At 51.0% G+C, this 17,284-nt stretch overlaps 1 protein-coding gene across 1 annotated transcript in view; it reads left to right on the top strand.

The window, feature by feature from the left end:
* SLC5A9 (solute carrier family 5 member 9) overlaps positions 1-16,258 on the top strand; it is an 18,387-nt gene extending 2,129 nt beyond the window's left edge. Inside the window, 15 exon segments of the mRNA XM_056815179.1 lie at positions 960-1,064; positions 1,702-1,722; positions 1,724-1,831; positions 1,833-1,868; positions 2,262-2,359; positions 3,265-3,322; positions 3,324-3,354; positions 3,537-3,742; positions 4,416-4,551; positions 7,528-7,635; positions 8,886-9,036; positions 10,422-10,590; positions 11,228-11,443; positions 11,920-12,085; positions 14,433-16,258. Of these exon segments, the coding sequence (XP_056671157.1) occupies positions 960-1,064; positions 1,702-1,722; positions 1,724-1,831; positions 1,833-1,868; positions 2,262-2,359; positions 3,265-3,322; positions 3,324-3,354; positions 3,537-3,742; positions 4,416-4,551; positions 7,528-7,635; positions 8,886-9,036; positions 10,422-10,590; positions 11,228-11,443; positions 11,920-12,085; positions 14,433-14,641 (1,818 nt within the window). The 3' untranslated portion in view covers positions 14,642-16,258.
* Positions 16,259-17,284: the final 1,026 nt, after the last annotated feature.

Here is a 17,284-nt window from a genome sequence, read left to right as displayed (position 1 = left end):
AAGAAAGAAAGGCGGAGACAGATAGATAGATAGATAATCAGATTTGTAAACTCAATTTTATCCATCTCTTCTCTTTTTAAAACTGAACACCTTTATTAGATTCATAAAACTCCCAGCAAAAACGTTTCCTCTGGCCTCTGGCTGGGTGTACCCCATCCCTTGCTAAGGGCATGCTACTCCTATATTTCAAGTTTAGGTTTTAACTTATATTTACTTGGTGTCCACTAATCGTGTCTAGACTCTGTGAGGGACATGAGGATGGACAAGAACCAGTCCCTACCCTCAAGATGCTTGTAGTCTGTCTAGTAAGAGAGAGAAAAAGGTTCACGATCTCTGACATAAGCCAGGATAGCCGTGTTATTATGAAAGTATAAACAGAAGGGTCTCAAGGGTGAGAGGATGGAGATTATTTCTAGTTGTGATATCAGACACCATCTTCTCAACCTCCCAAATCTTCTCTTCTGACACCCCTGCTTGTCGATGGGCAACAGTGATGAAAATGCCGCCTATGACCCCAATGGCTTCTGTTACTTGCCCAGGATGTCACAATCCTCAAGACAGAGGTGGCTCTCTGTTTCGGTCTTTCTCTTTGTGTCTCTCTGACTCTCTGTGTCTTTCTGTCTTTTTTTTTTAAACCCTCACCTTCCATCTTGGAGTCAATACTGTGTATTGACTAGGCAATGGGGGTTAAGTGACTTGCCCAGGTCACACAGCTGGGAAGTGTCTGAGGCCAGATTTGAACCTAGGACCCTCCCGTCTCTAGGCCTGGCTCTCAATCCACTGAGCCACCCAGCTGCCCCCTCTTTCTGTCTTTTTAAAGATCCTCGAACTCCTCTGTCCACAGGACTGACATGAGAACCCCTTACCTCCATTCCCTTTGGGCTCCCACCTCCCAAATCTAGTTACCCAGAAGCTCCAGCTTCAGTCCCTGTCCATGACCTGTCTCCTCTGCCTTTCAGATTGGTGCTTCTCTGATGTCCAGCAACGTGGGCAGCGGCTTATTCATTGGCCTGGCTGGGACAGGGGCAGCTGGAGGCCTGGCTGTAGGGGGCTTCGAATGGAATGTAAGTGGTCCATGGAGGAATTCCCACCCGAGGCTGGGAGCTCCTGATCTCCGGGGATCATGAATCTAGACGTTCTGAATTTAGTGAGTTGGGAAATGTTGGCCTGTGCCTGGGTTCCTCTCTAGAACTCACTACAAACTCTAGGCCACCTTAGAACGAAGGGTCCTCAGAATATGGATCCTGGAGCCAGGAAGACACCACCAAATCTGGCCTGAGATACGAGCTGGGTGACCCTGAGCAAGTCACCATTAGCCTCAGTTTCCACCTCTCTAAAATGAGCTGGAGAAGGAAATATCTCTGCCCAGAAAACCCCACACGGGATCAAGAAAATAACCTGAGTAAAACTTAAAAGACTATCAGGGCTATGAGGAAATTTAGAAACTGTCGGCTCTGCCTCCTTTTACTTGTGGGAAACTGAGGCACGGTAGGGAAGTAACTTCCCTGAGATCACAGAGAAGTTGGTGGCAGAAGCGAGGCTTGTGCTACACCCAGGACTCCTAACTTCTGAACCAAAGGACTCTTTCCAGCAGACCCTGATGCTTCCTCCCCACAGGCAGCCACCTCCTTCCCCTTTGTCTAGAGGTCAGCAAGAGAGAGAGCTCTGGCTTCACTGTTCCCCTCCCTCTGCCTTTGCCAGGCAACTTGGCTGCTCCTGGCCCCTTGGCTGGGTCTTTGTTCCTGTCTACATCGCAGCGGGGGTCGTCACGATGCCCGAGTACCTGAAGAAGCGGTTTGGAGGCCAGAGGATCCAAGTGTACATGTCCGTTTCTGTCCCTCATCCTGTACATCTTCACCAAGATTTCAGTGGGTACATGTTCTCCCTCGGGAGGCTGCCCTAGGGCATGCACAGCCCACTGCTAGGCACTCTGGGGGGAGGAGTACATACATACACTGGCCTTTCCATCATTTCTCTCATTTGGGCTTCACTCCTGATGAATTATGGCCCTCACTTTAAAAATGAGGGAACCGAGGTTCAGAGAAAGGATTTATCTACAGAAACATGGCAAGTTAGTGGTAAGTTCAGAATTGGAACCCAGGACCCCTTCTTGCTTTTTCTCTGCCTCCTTTCTCAAATCACCCGCAGACAAGCCAGGGCCCCTCTGAGTGGAGGAGGGGGGATCAGAGCTTGGGGTGCCTGAGCTGGGATGGAGTCCCCTCTTCCCTCAGGAGAGTTCTCTTCATCCTGTCTCACTGCAGACTGACATCTTCTCTGGAGCCCTGTTCATCCAGGTGTCCTTGGGCTGGGATCTCTACCTGTCCACCGTCATCCTCCTGGTTGTGACAGCCATCTACACCCATCGCTGGTAACGACCCTTGGAGCCAGGGATGGACACCCAGAGGGAGGCAGCGGGGGTGGGCGGAGAGGAAGAGAGGAGGAGAGAAAGAGGGGGAGAGAAAGGGGAGAGGAGAGAGGGGGAGAGAGACAGGGAGAGAGAAAGAGAAGGAGGGAGAGACAAAGAGAGGAGAGAGAGACAGAGAGACACATAGAGAGAGACAGAAACAGAGACAAAGAGAGGGAGGGAGAGACAGAGAGAGAACAAACAGAGACAAAGACAGAGAGACACAGAGAGACAGAGACAGAGACAGAGAGAAAGAGACAGAGAGACAGCAAAGAGAGACACAGTCAGAGAGACAGAGATAGACAGACAGAGAGAAAGAGACAGAGAGAGAGACAGAGACAGAGAGGGAGGGAGAGAGAGACAGAGAGAGATACAGACAGAGACAAAGACAGAGAGACACAGAGAGAGAGACAGAGACAGAGAGACAGCAAAGAGAGACACAGACAGACAGAGATAGACAGACAGAGACAGAGAGAGAGAGAGAAAGAGACAGAGACAGACGGAGACAGAGAGACAGAGACAGAGAGAGAGACAGCAAGACAGAGAGACAGAGACAGAGAGAGACAGAGACAGAGACAGAGACAGAGAGAGACAGACAGACAGAGAGACAGAGATTAGTAGAGAGCATGAAACAGTCAAGTGTGGAGATAGAGAGAATCAGAGATAGAACCAAATGGAGAAACAGAAAAGGACAGAGATGCATGGATCGGCAGAGACCGGAATGAAGAATGAGACACAGAGTCAGGTGGAGAGAGAGAGACAGAGATGGCGAGAGAACAAGTGCCAAGCATCCTCCACTGGACACACAGGGGCTTGGCCAGTCTTCTTGGTGGTAGAATTGATCCCTGCCCCCCCCTTGTATCCTCAGGGGGCCTGACAGCTGTGATCTACACGGATGCTCTGCAGACCCTCATCATGGGTGGGGGGAGCCCTGGTCCTCATGTTCTTGGGTAAGGTCTTGGGGGTGCTGGGGTAGGAGGTGGGGGGCAGGGGCCAAGCCTCCTCTTTCCTCAGTATCCCCACAGAGATTCCAGGGTGTCCCCCTGGCCCTCCCACCCTGCCAGTGGACATGGGGGGCATGCTCCGTTCCAGGGGCTCTGTCCCCCATGGAGTAGATGCTCTAAATTTGCAGGGTTTCAGGAAGTGGGCTGGTACCCAGGCCTGCAGGAGAAGTACAGCAGCGCCATCGCCAACGTCACTGTGCCCAACACCACCTGCCATCTGCCTCGGCCTGATGCCTTCCACCTGCTCCGGGACCCTGTCACTGGGGACATCCCGTGGCCTGGCCTCATCTTTGGGCTCACGGTGCTGGCCACGTGGTGCTGGTGCACAGACCAGGTACCCCAGCCCTCCCTGCCAGGGCTCCTGGCCAGACCCATCGCTTATGGGCCCTCTGAGAGATGCCAGCCTCACGGTGCCCACCTGCCAGGAGGCAGGCTGGTCTAGGGAAGCTTCGGATCAATGAAAGGTCTACTGCATGCCATCTCTTCAGAGATGGAGGTCAAGTAGCAGGACCTGGGTTCAAGTTCTGCCCCAACACTCATTGGCTGTATGACCTTGGGCAAGTCTCTCTCCCCCTTTATGCCCATGGCAGCTCCTTCTCTAAGAGTGACTGCCACCCACCCTGGTAGGAGAAGTTCCCTCACTGGGAGTGCCCTGCACCAATGAAATCACAGGCTCCTCCCTCCCTGCCCCTGTCCGGAGGGCAGCTCTCTGCCAACTCGTTTTGTGGCCTTGAATGAGGGACTTTAAGGCTGAGCCTCAGTTTGCCCATCTATAGGATGAGGATAGATGCTGCCCGGCCTCCTTCGCACGGCTGCTGTTGCACGTGTCAAATGAGACGGGAGCCGAGAGGCATCGAGAAGGGCTGCGTCTGTGCCCCGGGAGAAGGCTCAGGCTGGTCCAGGCCAGGAGACGGTGAATGGGAGCCGGCCCCATCCTGGCTGGAGTCTGTGCGGGCTGCCCAGTCCTTAGACCTCAATGACCGCTGCCCCCTCTGGTCCCCTCGCAGGTGATTGTGCAGAGATCCCTGTCAGCCAAGAACTTATCCCACGCCAAGGGGGGCTCGGTGTTTGGGGGCTACCTGAAAATCCTGCCCATGTTCTTCATTGTCATGCCAGGGATGATCAGCCGGGCTCTCTACCCAGGTATGGGCCCTCCTGGCTGGTCTCTGAGGGCGAGGAGGGATGGGGGGGGACGTACAATGACAAGCACAGATTCCGGGAGCTGACAGAACTCTGGGAGCCCTCTAGTCCCCCCACGGCTGAACAAAAGCCCCTTTATCCTCCCCTTACAAGAGACCGTCCTGCCTCCATTTAAAGACCTCGGAGAATGGGGAGCTCATTACCTCTTGGGGCAGCTCTCCTTGGGAGGATGCTTTTATTCTGACATCAAACCCAAATCTGTCTTTGCCTAGAGCTCTGACGCTGCCCCCGCCAGGTTTTGGCATCTCCCTCTGGTCCCAGCCTTGCCCATCTCTGTTGGAGGTCTTACCAGGAGAGAGAACCCAGATTCCCGTCATTAGCTGGTTTAGCAAACATTGATTAAGCCCCTTTCTGGGTGTCAAAGATCCATTTCCTGGGCTTGAGGGGGAGACACAAAGTTTGGATAAGACTCTTTCCCTGAATTCCTGGAGCTCCTGGTTTAGTGTGGACGAGGGGAGGGTTTAAGAGGCTTTAAAGACCACGGGGCTTCCAGGAAACCCTGGGCCGGACGAAGTTCGGCTACTAGCCACAGGCATCATGGGAGGACTCTCAGAGAGGGGAGACACTTGAAGGCCAGTCAGGAATTCTCCAAGGGAAGGGGCTGGCGGGGCTGGGCAGTGACCCGTTCTACCACCAACCCCCCAAGAGTCTAAGTCATGTCAATGGGCCTCAGCTCTGTTTCCTCAACTGTAAAATGGTTTCCAGAGTCCCTCGCAGGTCCCCAGGAAACACATGTTTTGTTTTTCATTCTGAAGTTCTATGTTCAGAGTTCCTTCTGACCACTGGTGTTCTGTGTTCTAAGGTTCCTCCAGTTCAGTTCTGACACCCTCTGTTTTAAGGTCTCTTTCAGCTCTGACATTATTTGGGCCAAGACTTCTCCCACTTCTTCTAAGCTCCCTCCTGCCCCTGACATTCCCTGTTCTGAGGTCCCTCCTGTCTCTGACAGTCTCTGTTCAAAGCTCCCTCCTGCCTCTGACATTCCCTGTTCTAAAGTCCCTCCTGCCTCTGACATTCCCTGTTCTAAGCTCCCTCCTGCCTCTGACATTCCCTGTTCTAAAGTCCCTCCTGCCTCTGACATTCCCTGTTCTAAAGTCCCTCCTGCCTCTGACATTCCCTATTCTAAGGTCCCTCCTGCCCCTGACATTGCCTGTTCAAAGCTCCCTCCTGCCCCTGACATTCCCTGTTCTGAGGTCCCTCCTGCCCCTGACATTCCCTGTTCTGAGGTCCCTCCTGCCTCTGACATTCCCTGTTCAAAGCTCCCTCCTGCCCCTGACATTCCCTGTTCTGAGGTCCCTCCTGCCTCTGACATTCCCTGTTCTGAGGTCCCTCCTATCTCTGACATTCCTGTTCTAAAGTCCCTCCTGCCTCTGACATTCCCTATTCTAAGGTCCCTCCTGCCCCTGACATTGCCTGTTCAAAGCTCCCTCCTGCCCCTGACATTCCCTGTTCTGAGGTCCCTCCTGCCTCTGACATTCCCTGTTCAAAGCTCCCTCCTGCCCCTGACATTCCCTGTTCTGAGGTCCCTCCTGTCTCTGATAGTCTCTGTTCAAAGCTCCCTCCTGCCTCTGACATTCCCTGTTCTAAAGTCCCTCCTGCCTCTGACATTCCCTATTCTAAGGTTCCTCCTGCCCCTGACATTGCCTGTTCAAAGCTCCCTCCTGCCCCTGACATTCCCTGTTCTGAGGTCCCTCCTGCCTCTGACATTCCCTGTTCGAAGCTTCCTCCTGTCTCTGACATTCCCTGTTCTAAAGTCCCTCCTGCCTCTGACATTCCCTATTCTAAGGTCCCTCCTGCCTCTGACATTCCCTGTTCTAAAGTCCCTCCTGCCTCTGACATTCCCTATTCTAAGGTCCCTCCTGCCTCTGACATTCCCTGTTCTGAGGTCCCTCCTGTCTCTGACATTCCCTGTTCAAAGCTCCCTCCTGCCTCTGACATTCCCTGTTCTAAAGTCCCTCCTGCCTCTGACATTCCCTGTTCTAAAGTCCCTCCTGCCTCTGACATTCCCTGTTCTAAGCTCCCTCCTGCCTCTGACATTCCCTGTTCTGAGGTCCCTCCTACCTCTGACATTCCCTGTTCTGAGGTCCCTCCTGCCTCTGACATTCCCTGTTCTGAGGTCCCTCCTGCCTCTGACATTCCCTGTTCTGAGGTCCCTCCTACCTCTGACATTCCCTGTTCTGAGGTCCCTCCTGCCCCTGACATTCCCTGTTCTGAGGTCCCTCCTGCCTCTGACATTCCCTGTTCGAAGCTTCCTCCTGTCTCTGACATTCCCTATTCTAAAGTCCCTCCTGCCTCTGACATTCCCTATTCTAAGGTCCCTCCTGCCTCTGACATTCCCTGTTCTGAGGTCCCTCCTGTCTCTGACATTCCCTGTTCAAAGCTCCCTCCTGCCTCTGACATTCCCTGTTCTAAAGTCCCTCCTGCCTCTGACATTCCCTGTTCTAAAGTCCCTCCTGCCTCTGACATTCCCTGTTCTAAAGTCCCTCCTGCCTCTGACATTCCCTGTTCTAAGCTCCCTCCTGCCTCTGACATTCCCTGTTCTGAGGTCCCTCCTACCTCTGACATTCCCTGTTCTGAGGTCCCTCCTGCCTCTGACATTCCCTGTTCTGAGGTCCCTCCTGTCTCTGACATTCCCTGTTCGAAGCTCCCTCCTATCTCTGACATTCCCTGTTCTAGCCCCCCACCTCTAGCTCTCACTATTTAGCCTCCAGAGCCTTCCCCAAACTGCTGATGACTACAAAGGGTTCAGTGGGGTTTGTTTCCCCAAAGGGCTGGTGTCTCCCACCAAAGCAGCAGGTTTCTGGGAATGGGAGGCTGGGCCTTGGGGGACCTGGAGAGGTAGGAGGTCTGCTTCTCCCCCTGTCCCCTGGCTCTGAGGTCCAGCCTCCCCTCAGCCTTGACTTTCTGCCTTTGCTTTTATAGATGTGGTGGGCTGTGTGGACCCTGACATCTGCCAGGCCATCTGCGGGGCTCGAGTGGGCTGTTCTAACATCGCTTACCCCAAACTGGTGATGGAGCTCATGCCTGTAGGTGAGGCCATTAGAGCTGGGCTCTGGGGGGATGCTGGAAGGGAGGCATTGGGAGAGGTGAGGAATTGCACCCTGGGACACCGGAGGGGAAGGAACTATTCCTCCAGGAGCAGGTGTGGGAAAGGGGGCTCAGGTGGATGAAGCTTGTGACGGCCTGGCAAGGGAAGCAGGCTTCCTGTCTTGGCTAGCTTCTGCCGCTGCCACCTATGAAGAGCCCCCCTTCCTCCTCACACATTGCCAGTACCCCTAAGTTCTTTACCCTGGGACACAGCGCCAGCCAACATCCCTAGTTATGCCCATGGTGGGATGGGCAGTGCCTGTGTTGTATCCCCAGCTCTTGGCACATTGTCTGGCACATAGTAGGTGCTTCTGACTGATTTGGGTCACTTTGTGACCTGAGGCAAATCCTGTCCCCTCTGTGGATCTGTCTTCCTCTTCTATAGAATGAGGGTGATGAGCGCCCAGGGCTCTCCCTGACATTGAGCGGCACGAGGAGTAGAGTGAGCCTCCCATTCACAGAGGGGGAAAGCTTATCCCCTGGCAGAGTGGAAACCTGGGCATGGGCGAGGGCCTTTCTCCACTCCTGGACCCGCTTCCTCCATTGTAGAGTGAATGAGGTTCTGAGCCTGAGACAGCATCTCACAGTGCCACAATGCTGAAAGGCCAGGCAGAGACTTGGAGGTCACCAATGCCAAGCCCTCATCTGGCAAGGGAGAAAACCAGCCCAGAGAGGCCCAGTATTCTCCTAGGGTCACACAGCTAGGAAGTAGCAAAGCTCTGGAACCCAAGAGTCTCTTCAGCCCAAATCCAGAACCCTTTCCCCTGCCTCTGGGCTACTTCCATTAAGGTCCCTTCCAGCAATTCAGGGAAGAGAAAGAGAAAGATTGCTGCCCTCCCTTGGCCAAATGCTAATGCTTGGGCCGCCCCCTAGCTTCTGTGCATTCCCATGAGGACATGGAGGTCTTCCCGTGAGCCCTGAGGTGGGGCAGGGATCGGTCCCCCCCTGAGACACCAGAGAGGGGAAGCGCCTTGTGGCAGAGACTCCCATATGGTTCTCCAGGCCTGGCAAGTCTCAGTGAGGAGATTAGGGCTCTGGGGGCTTTTCCCCACACATTAGGACCAAAGTAGGCCTTAGGTGAAGCCCCCAGACAGCGCCCACTGCTGCTCCCTTTGCTTTGCTGCTTGGCCCCTAGCTAGTCCCTGTTGGAGCCTGGGGTGCCACCATCCCAGAGGCTGCTTGTCTTCCCCCAGGGCTGCGGGGCCTGATGATCGCCGTTATCATGGCGGCCCTCATGAGCTCACTCACCTCCATCTTCAACAGTAGCAGCACCCTCTTCGCCATTGACATCTGGCAGCGCTTCCGCAGGAAGGCGACTGAGCAGGAGCTGATGGTGGTGGGCAGGTCTGGGCTCTCCCATTCCCCTTGGGGCTGGGGGCCCTCTCACCTCCCCTCCTCAAATGAGAGAGGGCTGGATCAGATCCCTCTCCTTAACGTCTGTGGGTACCAGCCCCACCGACTAACTCTATGAGACCTTGGACAAGTCACATCCCTTCTCTGTGCTTCAGAGTCTTCCTCTGTCAGTGAAGGGATGGGCCCGGGGGCTCCTCCTCTTTCTGACCTTTCTGGGCTCCAGGCCACCATGCAGGAGGCTGAGCTAACCCTGTAGCCACCAGAGCATCCTCAAGACTTGACCAGAGGCTTCTTCTCCTGGGTGGGATTTGGGCCATTAGGAAAGAGGGGGAAGAAGGACTGGCCTGGGCAAAAGGATCAAAGCCAGAAGGAGCTCTGTGTGTCCAGGGAAAGTGAAAAGAACAGCCTGGCCAAGGGCGGGTGTGGGGAGCAGGGACCCAGGGGGACCAGACACAGAGAGAACAGCTCCGGAATGAAGAGCGCAAAACCCCAGCAATTGTCAGGGACCTTCTGGGGCATCCCTGGCCTGGCCTCTCTTAGGCTGATTCCATCCTTGAGGCGGGAGGGATGCAGCCTCGTCCTGGGGCTCAAAGTCACAGAAGCAGGACAAGGTGGCAGTCAGGAGCGGGGAGCTCAGACTTCCTGAAGGAGCCTGGCTGTGTTCTGAGACTACTAGACAGCCACTGTCATCCTGGGGGACGGGGGCTCATGGAGCATGGAGCATGGGGTGGCAGAACTGGGAGGGAGCCTAGAACATGGGTGTCAGGGCTTGGAAGGGTCTTAGAATGGGGGTGTCAGAGCTAGGAGGGGCCTTAGAACAGGGGGTATAAGGGCTTGGTGGGGCCTAGAACAGGGGGTATCAGGGTTGGGAGGAAGCCTAGAACAGGAAATTTCAGGGCTGGGAGGGGCCTTAGAACAGGGGTGTGAGGGCTAGGAGGGAGACTAGAACAGGCCTGGGAGGAAGCCCAGAACAGGGGTGTCAGGGCTAGGAGGGAGACTAGAATAGGGGGTGTCAGGGCTGGGAGGGAGCCTAGAACAGGGGGTGTCAGGGCTGGGAGGGAGCCTAGAACAGGGGGTGTCAGGGCTGGGAGGGGCCTTAGAACATAGAACGCTCGTTGAGAAGGACCCTGGAGATCATCTGGTCTAAATCTCTCATTTTAAAGATAGGGAAATAGAGATTTGTTCAAGGACCCACAAGAAGTTAGTGGCAGAGCTGAACCCATTTCTTAACTCCCAGTCTGGGGCTCTTCCTGCTGGACTATATAACTTCCTGGCCAAGACAGAACACGTGGGGCCGAGGAAGCCTTTGCACCCAGGCCCACCTCTGCCCCTCAGTCTGGGCCTTGGCCTGACCTTCGCTGTCTCTTCCTCTCTAGGGTCTTCATTGTGTTCTTGGTGGTCATCAGCATAGTCTGGATCCCCATCATCCAGAGTGCCAACAGTGGCCAACTCTTTGACTACATCCAGTCAGTCACCAGCTACCTGGCGCCCCCCATCACTGCCCTCTTCCTCCTGGCCATCTTCTGCCACAGGATCACAGAGCCCGTGAGTGCTCGGTGCTAGGGAAGGGGAGGGAAGCCTCCCAAAGTCCTGCACGACCCCCGGCCTGCGAGGAACTGTCATTTCTATAAAATCCGGTCCGGTGGCCGAGGGGGTGACGCGTGGCTTGGTGTGGGAGGGAGTTGATCACCACCCTCAGGGTGGCTCCCAGTGGAAAAGGGCAGACGAGGAGGCAGAGGGCCTTGGATCCCATCCTGGCTTGGCTGCTGATCATTCTCTCCTCTTCTGGTCTCTGTAAAATGAGGAGGGGGTCCCCAGGGTTTTTCCAGGCACCGAGTCTGTGATCCCATGATTCTATAATGCATCATGAAAACACAAGCCCCTTCCCTCCTCCGGACGTCGGCTTTTCCTGCAAAATGAGAACAAATGTTGTGACAGTAAGATCTATCCAACAGGCTTGGAAGGTCCGGAGCTCCCTGTCCCTAGAGGCTGCCTGACCCCCTGTCAGAGCAGCTGGAAAGCACTGAGAGGGACACTGGAGGAGAAATGCTCTGGGGCTCCTCTGGAATAGAAGGACACTGGCTTAGCCTGAGGGCGGGGGTTCTAGGCAGCAGGTTTGGGTGCTTTGCACCTTGGACAGTGACCTGGGCACCTGCCAGTGGCTCCTGCCCTTTTTTTGCAGGGAGCCTTTTGGGGCCTCATGTTTGGCCTGGTGGTTGGTGCCCTGCGCATGATCCTGGAGTTCTCTTATGGGGCCCCCTCGTGTGGGGAGAAGGACCCCCGGCCGGCCATCCTGAGCAACGTGCACTATCTCTACTTCGCTCTGCTCCTCTTTGGCCTCACGACTGTCGTCATCCTCGCCATCAGCCTCTTCACACCTCCCATCCCGGAGGACAAGGCAGGTTCTGGCCCCGGCGGGCAGGACTGGAAGTCAGCCCAGGGTTCAGCTCCCAGCTCTGCCACATGTGGGGTGACCATGCCCAAGTGACTCAGCTTCTTGAGGCCTCTGTTTCCCCCTCTGTAAAATGAGAGGATCAGGTTGGATGATCTCAAAGATCCCTTTTAGCTCCAGACCTGTGACCTTTGAACATGGAACAACAGAGGGAAGGGGGCTGAAGACATGTCAGCTAGGGGCAACCTCAGAACTGAGAGTATCAGAGCTGGGACAGGGGCCTCAGAGGGGCCTTAGAACAGGGAACGTCAGGGCTTGGAGGGGCCTTTGGATGAACGACCAAATGAAGAAAAGACATTCATTAAGGATTTGTCAGTGTTTGAGCCAGTCTGGCTGTTTGGGTTCTCTGTCCTCACCCTTCCTCCCCATGAGGCTTTCCCCCATTGACCCCTGACTGGAACCCCTGGATTGTCTCCCTCCAGCTCATTCCCCTAACCTGGTGGACCCGAAACTCCAGAGCACCCGCCCTGGAAGGGCACTATCACACCCACCCACCAAGGGACAGGGACCCAGACCTGTCAGCCCAGGAGAGTCAGACAGAGGAGAGTTGGAAGGATGAGATTGACCTGCAAAAGGAAGAATCTCCAGGTAATCTGGGGCAGAGGGAAGAGGCAGGCCATCATCCCCACAGAAAGATGGCCTCAGAAGAAGTCAGCAAGATCTGAGAGTTGACCTCCATTCTAGGAGGTTCACATTTGTTTCTGTGTCCCTAGAATGCAATTCTGTTTCTTGTATACAGTCAGTGCTTACTAAGAGTTGGTTGCATTTAAATGGAGTCAGGAAGCCTTGGTTCCTCTATCCTGGCTTTGCTATTTAGCTGTCCTGGGATGTAGGCAAGTCATTGCCATATTTGAGCCTTAGAAATCTCCTTTAAAATGGGGAGAATAGCCCTTGGATGCCTACATGAAAGCATAGATGCCATAGAGAAATTAGAACTTTGGACAGCAAATTCACAGGAAACAAAAGCCAAGAAAAGAACTAATACTTAAAACAAAACCTAAACTGTCTATACATACATATGTAGTACCCTTTCTGGGCTATCTCCTCAAGTTACAAGTTTTCAGGTTGGATTGAGGGATGGGTTGCAACTATTTTCTCTGGTTCAAGAGATTCTATGGATCTACACTCCTAAACCCCTATCAGTGAGCTTATTTTTAATAGTCAGACAGTAGACACAATGAACTCAAAGCAAAAGTATTTATTAAGAAAAAATATTAGACAGGACCTATGAAACACTCCCTGATCCATAAACCTCAGGGCACAGTCTCCCACATATAAATATATATATATATATATATATATACATATATATATATTATCAGTGGAAACAGAGTATATTAGCAGCAAAGCATATACATAAGGAACACAGGTGGCCAACATAACTATTACTGCAGGACACAATATAATTTTTCTTCTTGAGGTAACTCTTGCTGGGCAATGACTGTATTGTGCAAATCACTTAAGTGCCTTAAGTCTCTGTTCCTCTCTGCAGCTCTACTCTCCACTGCCAAGGATAGTTTTCTCTTGAATTCACAATCAGCTCTCTTTTATTCTGCCATATGCCATGCTCTATAAAACTGCTTCCTGCTCCCAGCTTTTTGTGTCTGTCACTCTCTCTGTTCATTCCTAGCTAGATAGAGCAGTCCCATACTAAGCAAATAGTTTTGATGCATGTCAGGGAGTAAATAAAATCTTTCCTCCTCCATCTTCTCTTAGAGTCTCAGGGGCTATACTCCCCCTGAACTGCTTTCTGCTTTTTGTATCTTGATTGCCCATGGCATTGGCAAATTCAACTTTTTTAAAGGCCACCATAGGTGTAGCCAATCTTTGGTCAGTCAATGGCCAACTGTCTTCTTAATGCTATGAGAGAAAACCCCTTCACCCTTCATGAAAGGATAACCATTTAGAAACACATTTTTGTACTTCATTTTAACATTTTTGTAGCTCATTCCATTTTCTGCCTCCTTCATTGCTGTGATTACATCAACTATACCCAGAAGCACAAAGAGGGAACAACAAATGAAAAGAGCTAAGAAAGTGAAGAGAAAGACATCTTTTGATCTCATTTAGATCACCAGACTTGGTGGGGGGATATCCATGCCTAGACTCTATGAGCAATCACTAAGCACACTAACTCTGTGCCTCCTATGTGCCCAGAACCAGGCTGAATGCCAGGGATACATAGATCAAAGTAAAACAGCCCTTACCTTCAAGGGACTTTCATTCTAATGGGGAAGCCAAAAACGTAGACAGATAAGACAGATATAGACAGGCAGACAGACAGACAGACAGACAGATAGATAAATAGATAGATAGATAGATAGATAGATAGATAGATAGATAGATAGATAGATAGATAGATGGATAGATGGATGGATGGATAGATGGATGCATGGATGGATGGATGGATGGATGGATGGATGGATGGATGGATGGATGGAGGAAGGGAAGGAGGGAGGGAAGAAGAGAGATAGTACATGGGTGGGTGGGTGGATAGATAGACATAGACATAATGAATACAGAATGAAGATAGGGTAGTTTTGGAGAGTGGGGCATTGGTCATTGTAATGGGGGCCAGATATCAAATCAAAGAATCACAGATTATGAGAGTCAGAAAGAACTTTGTGTGGAAGGTGGTGCTTGAGTTGGGTCTTAAAGAAACCAGGGATTCTAAGAGGGGATCCAGTCCAGACCTGGGGAACTGAGGCACAGAGAAGAAAGATGGAACACCATGTATTTGGGACATTAGGACCAATATGCGTGTGTCTCAGAATGTGTGGAGGGGAGTAATGGATAAGAACTCTAGAATATATTCTGGGTGGGTATCTATGATTCCAATGGTCAGGGCTCAGCCTAGGGCCAGGAAACTAGGGGCAGCTGACTCTTCCCCATCTCTACTAACTCTGTTCTTCACCTTGGTGTCTCTCCTCCCCAGTTTCTACCCAGTCTTGTTGGCAGAAATTTTATTTCTGGTTCTGTGGGCTTTCCTCAACCCCCACACCTATCCTGAGCCCTGAAGAAAAGGCTGCAATGGAAAGAAGACTGACAAATATTGAGGAGACCCCTCTGTGGAGGCGCGTTTGTGACATCAATGCTATCCTTCTACTCACCATCAACATCTTCCTCTGGGGCTACTTTGCCTAAGTGACTGATGTGGCCCCCCATCAGTCTAGGAGGACTAGACACACTCATATCACCCTGCCTGAAAGGCTACCATTGGATTTCACAGAGGAAGATCTTGAATATGAACCATGATGATCACAGAAGACAAATGGTCAGTTGGAACTGGATAGGACTTGAGACCATCTCCGCCATTCATTTGCCTACCCACCCTTATCTCTGCTGATTGGTAGCCTACTAGACCAGCTCAAAGGACAGAGCATTAGACTTGGTACTTGAAGCCTCATCCATGTCTTCCTTGCTCAGATACCCACTAGTAGTATGACTAAAGGCAGAGTCATTTTCCCTCTCAGTCTGTTTCCCCATTTGTTCAGCCCTTGAAGGTTTACAAAGAGCTTTCCATCCAAGAGCCTTATAAGGTAGAGAGTACAGGATTACTATCCTCTTTACAGATGAGGAAATTAAATCTCAGAGAGGAAAAGTGACTTCCCCTCCCCAGGAGGACTGAGTGAACCAATGAGAAGGTTTCCAAACCACCCTTCTGCCACTCTGATCTGAGACAGCAGTCATGGACCTGTTCTAGGGAAGATATTTGCTTTTCTTCTTTAAACAGGGATTTCCTCATCATCTCTTAAGTACCCTCTCAGGAGGTCCCTATGGGCTGCCAGGGAGCCAGGAGAAGATGGAAAGGGTTGGGTAGAGGACTGTCAGACTAGTGAGGTTTGGCACTGTCTCACTCCCTTCTCACTTTCCCTTTTGACATTCCCCCTTCCATCCCTTCCTGGGGCCCTAATAGCAAAACCTTGCTAAGGTCCTACTATGACCATGCTGTTCTACTCTAGAACCATCAGTGGTTCCCTACTGCTGAAGACTCTTGGTCCTTCAATCTCCTCCTGCCCTATCTGTTCTCTGGGCTTTCATTCCTACTACCCTCCCCCATTCTTAGAAAGAACTCCTCCTCTCTCCCATGCCCATTTATACCTGTTGAAGTTCCTTCCATCCTCCAAGTCCTAATCAAGGGCTGCTACCTTCAGGTAGCCCCACCTGCTACCTCTGATAAAAGTAAACCCCCTTCCAAGTCTATATCATTTGGGGAATAGCTGAACAAGTTGTAGGAAATGGTTATAATGGCTTACTATTGCACCATAAAGAATAATGAATGATGAGTTCAGAAAAACCTGGACAGACATATGAACTGATGCAAAGTAAAGTGAGCAGAACCAGGAAAACACTATATACAATAACAGAAATATTATACAATGGTCAACTATGAAGGACTAAACTAGTATCAGCAAAACAGGATCCAAAGATGGTCCCAAGGCACTCATGATAAATGGAACTGTTAGAATCTGGTTGCAGATGAAAGCATGTCATCTTTCACTTTATTTCCTTCATGATTTTTTTATCATATGTGTGATACATGTCTTTTCTCACGTCATGGAGAATGTAGAAATATATATTTTATGGAAACACTAGTATAATCTATTTTGGATTATTCACCACCTCAGGGAAGAGAGGAGGGAGAGAGGGAGAGAATCAGAAGGGCAAAATGTCAGAAAACAATTGTCAAAAATTATTTCTGCATGTAATTGAAAAGAAAAGAAAGAAGAAAAAGTAAAGCTATTTCCTTAAACGTTTCAATGCTCTTTGTCTGGACCTTCCTCTCCATTCCCCCCTCCACTATATCATTTGTCATCTTAGAAGTCCTATTTTTGGGAAGCCCATACTCTGGATGGGGAAGAAGAAGAGGGTAGGGGCATATGGGGGAAAAGAAATCATTGAATTGAGAGCTCAGGTAAGAATTCAGTGGATGAGTTAAGGCTGAATTCAAAGTGGTGGGTGGGTGGAGGGCACAGAGACCTCAGGCTGCTAAGAACAAGGCTACTACTGATGATTGATGGGCCCTAAAGTCCACTTACTGCCCCATTCTTCTTCAACCCTTTATTTCACCTGAATTCTGGCAGGCAGAAGGCAGGACCACTCAAGAAAATGCAGGAAGGAGATAAAACTTAGTCATGAATGTCAGAACTGGGAGGAATACAAGAGAACATCTAATTCAACCCTCTCATTTTATAAAAGGGGAAACTGAGTACAAGAGAGGAGATATGGCTTGTACAGGCAAGTTCACATAGTGAGCTGCCGAGCAGGGATTTGAACTCATATCTTTGCTCCAAAATCAGCACTTATTCTACCTCATGGAATATTGGCATGAATCAATAACAGTGTCTATTTAAAATATTAGCATATATAAAATATTTAGTAGCTGCTTGAAAACTTCCAATGGCAGGAGCTCATTACCTTTTGAGACAGTCCATTTCATGGTTAGCCAATCAGGAGGGGGCAGCCAATACAAAAACAGAGGCAAGTGATGGAATGTCATATATGAGGAACTATAAGCATGTAACCCTTTACAGAGTATATGAAGGGTTATTAGGGTTTCAATTCCCTAAAGAAATGTAATGTTTCCCAAGAGAAAGGTTTATTAAATATTAAATAAATATTAAATATTTAAAATCTCCAGCCTCTGGGGTTGGAAATAATAAGTTTTTAGATACCCTAAATATATCGCTTGTATGTCCAGCTGATTTGGTCAAAGGGTTAACTTTAGTCAGAGGTCAATGCAAGCTTCTCCTGTAGGAGGCGGAGTCAAGAGGGCAGCCTAGACAC

This window comes from Monodelphis domestica, chromosome 2, assembly GCF_027887165.1.
Source record: "Monodelphis domestica isolate mMonDom1 chromosome 2, mMonDom1.pri, whole genome shotgun sequence".
In the NCBI taxonomy this organism is placed as follows: domain Eukaryota; kingdom Metazoa; phylum Chordata; class Mammalia; order Didelphimorphia; family Didelphidae; genus Monodelphis; species Monodelphis domestica.
This window is presented reverse-complemented; position numbering and strand designations above follow the sequence as displayed.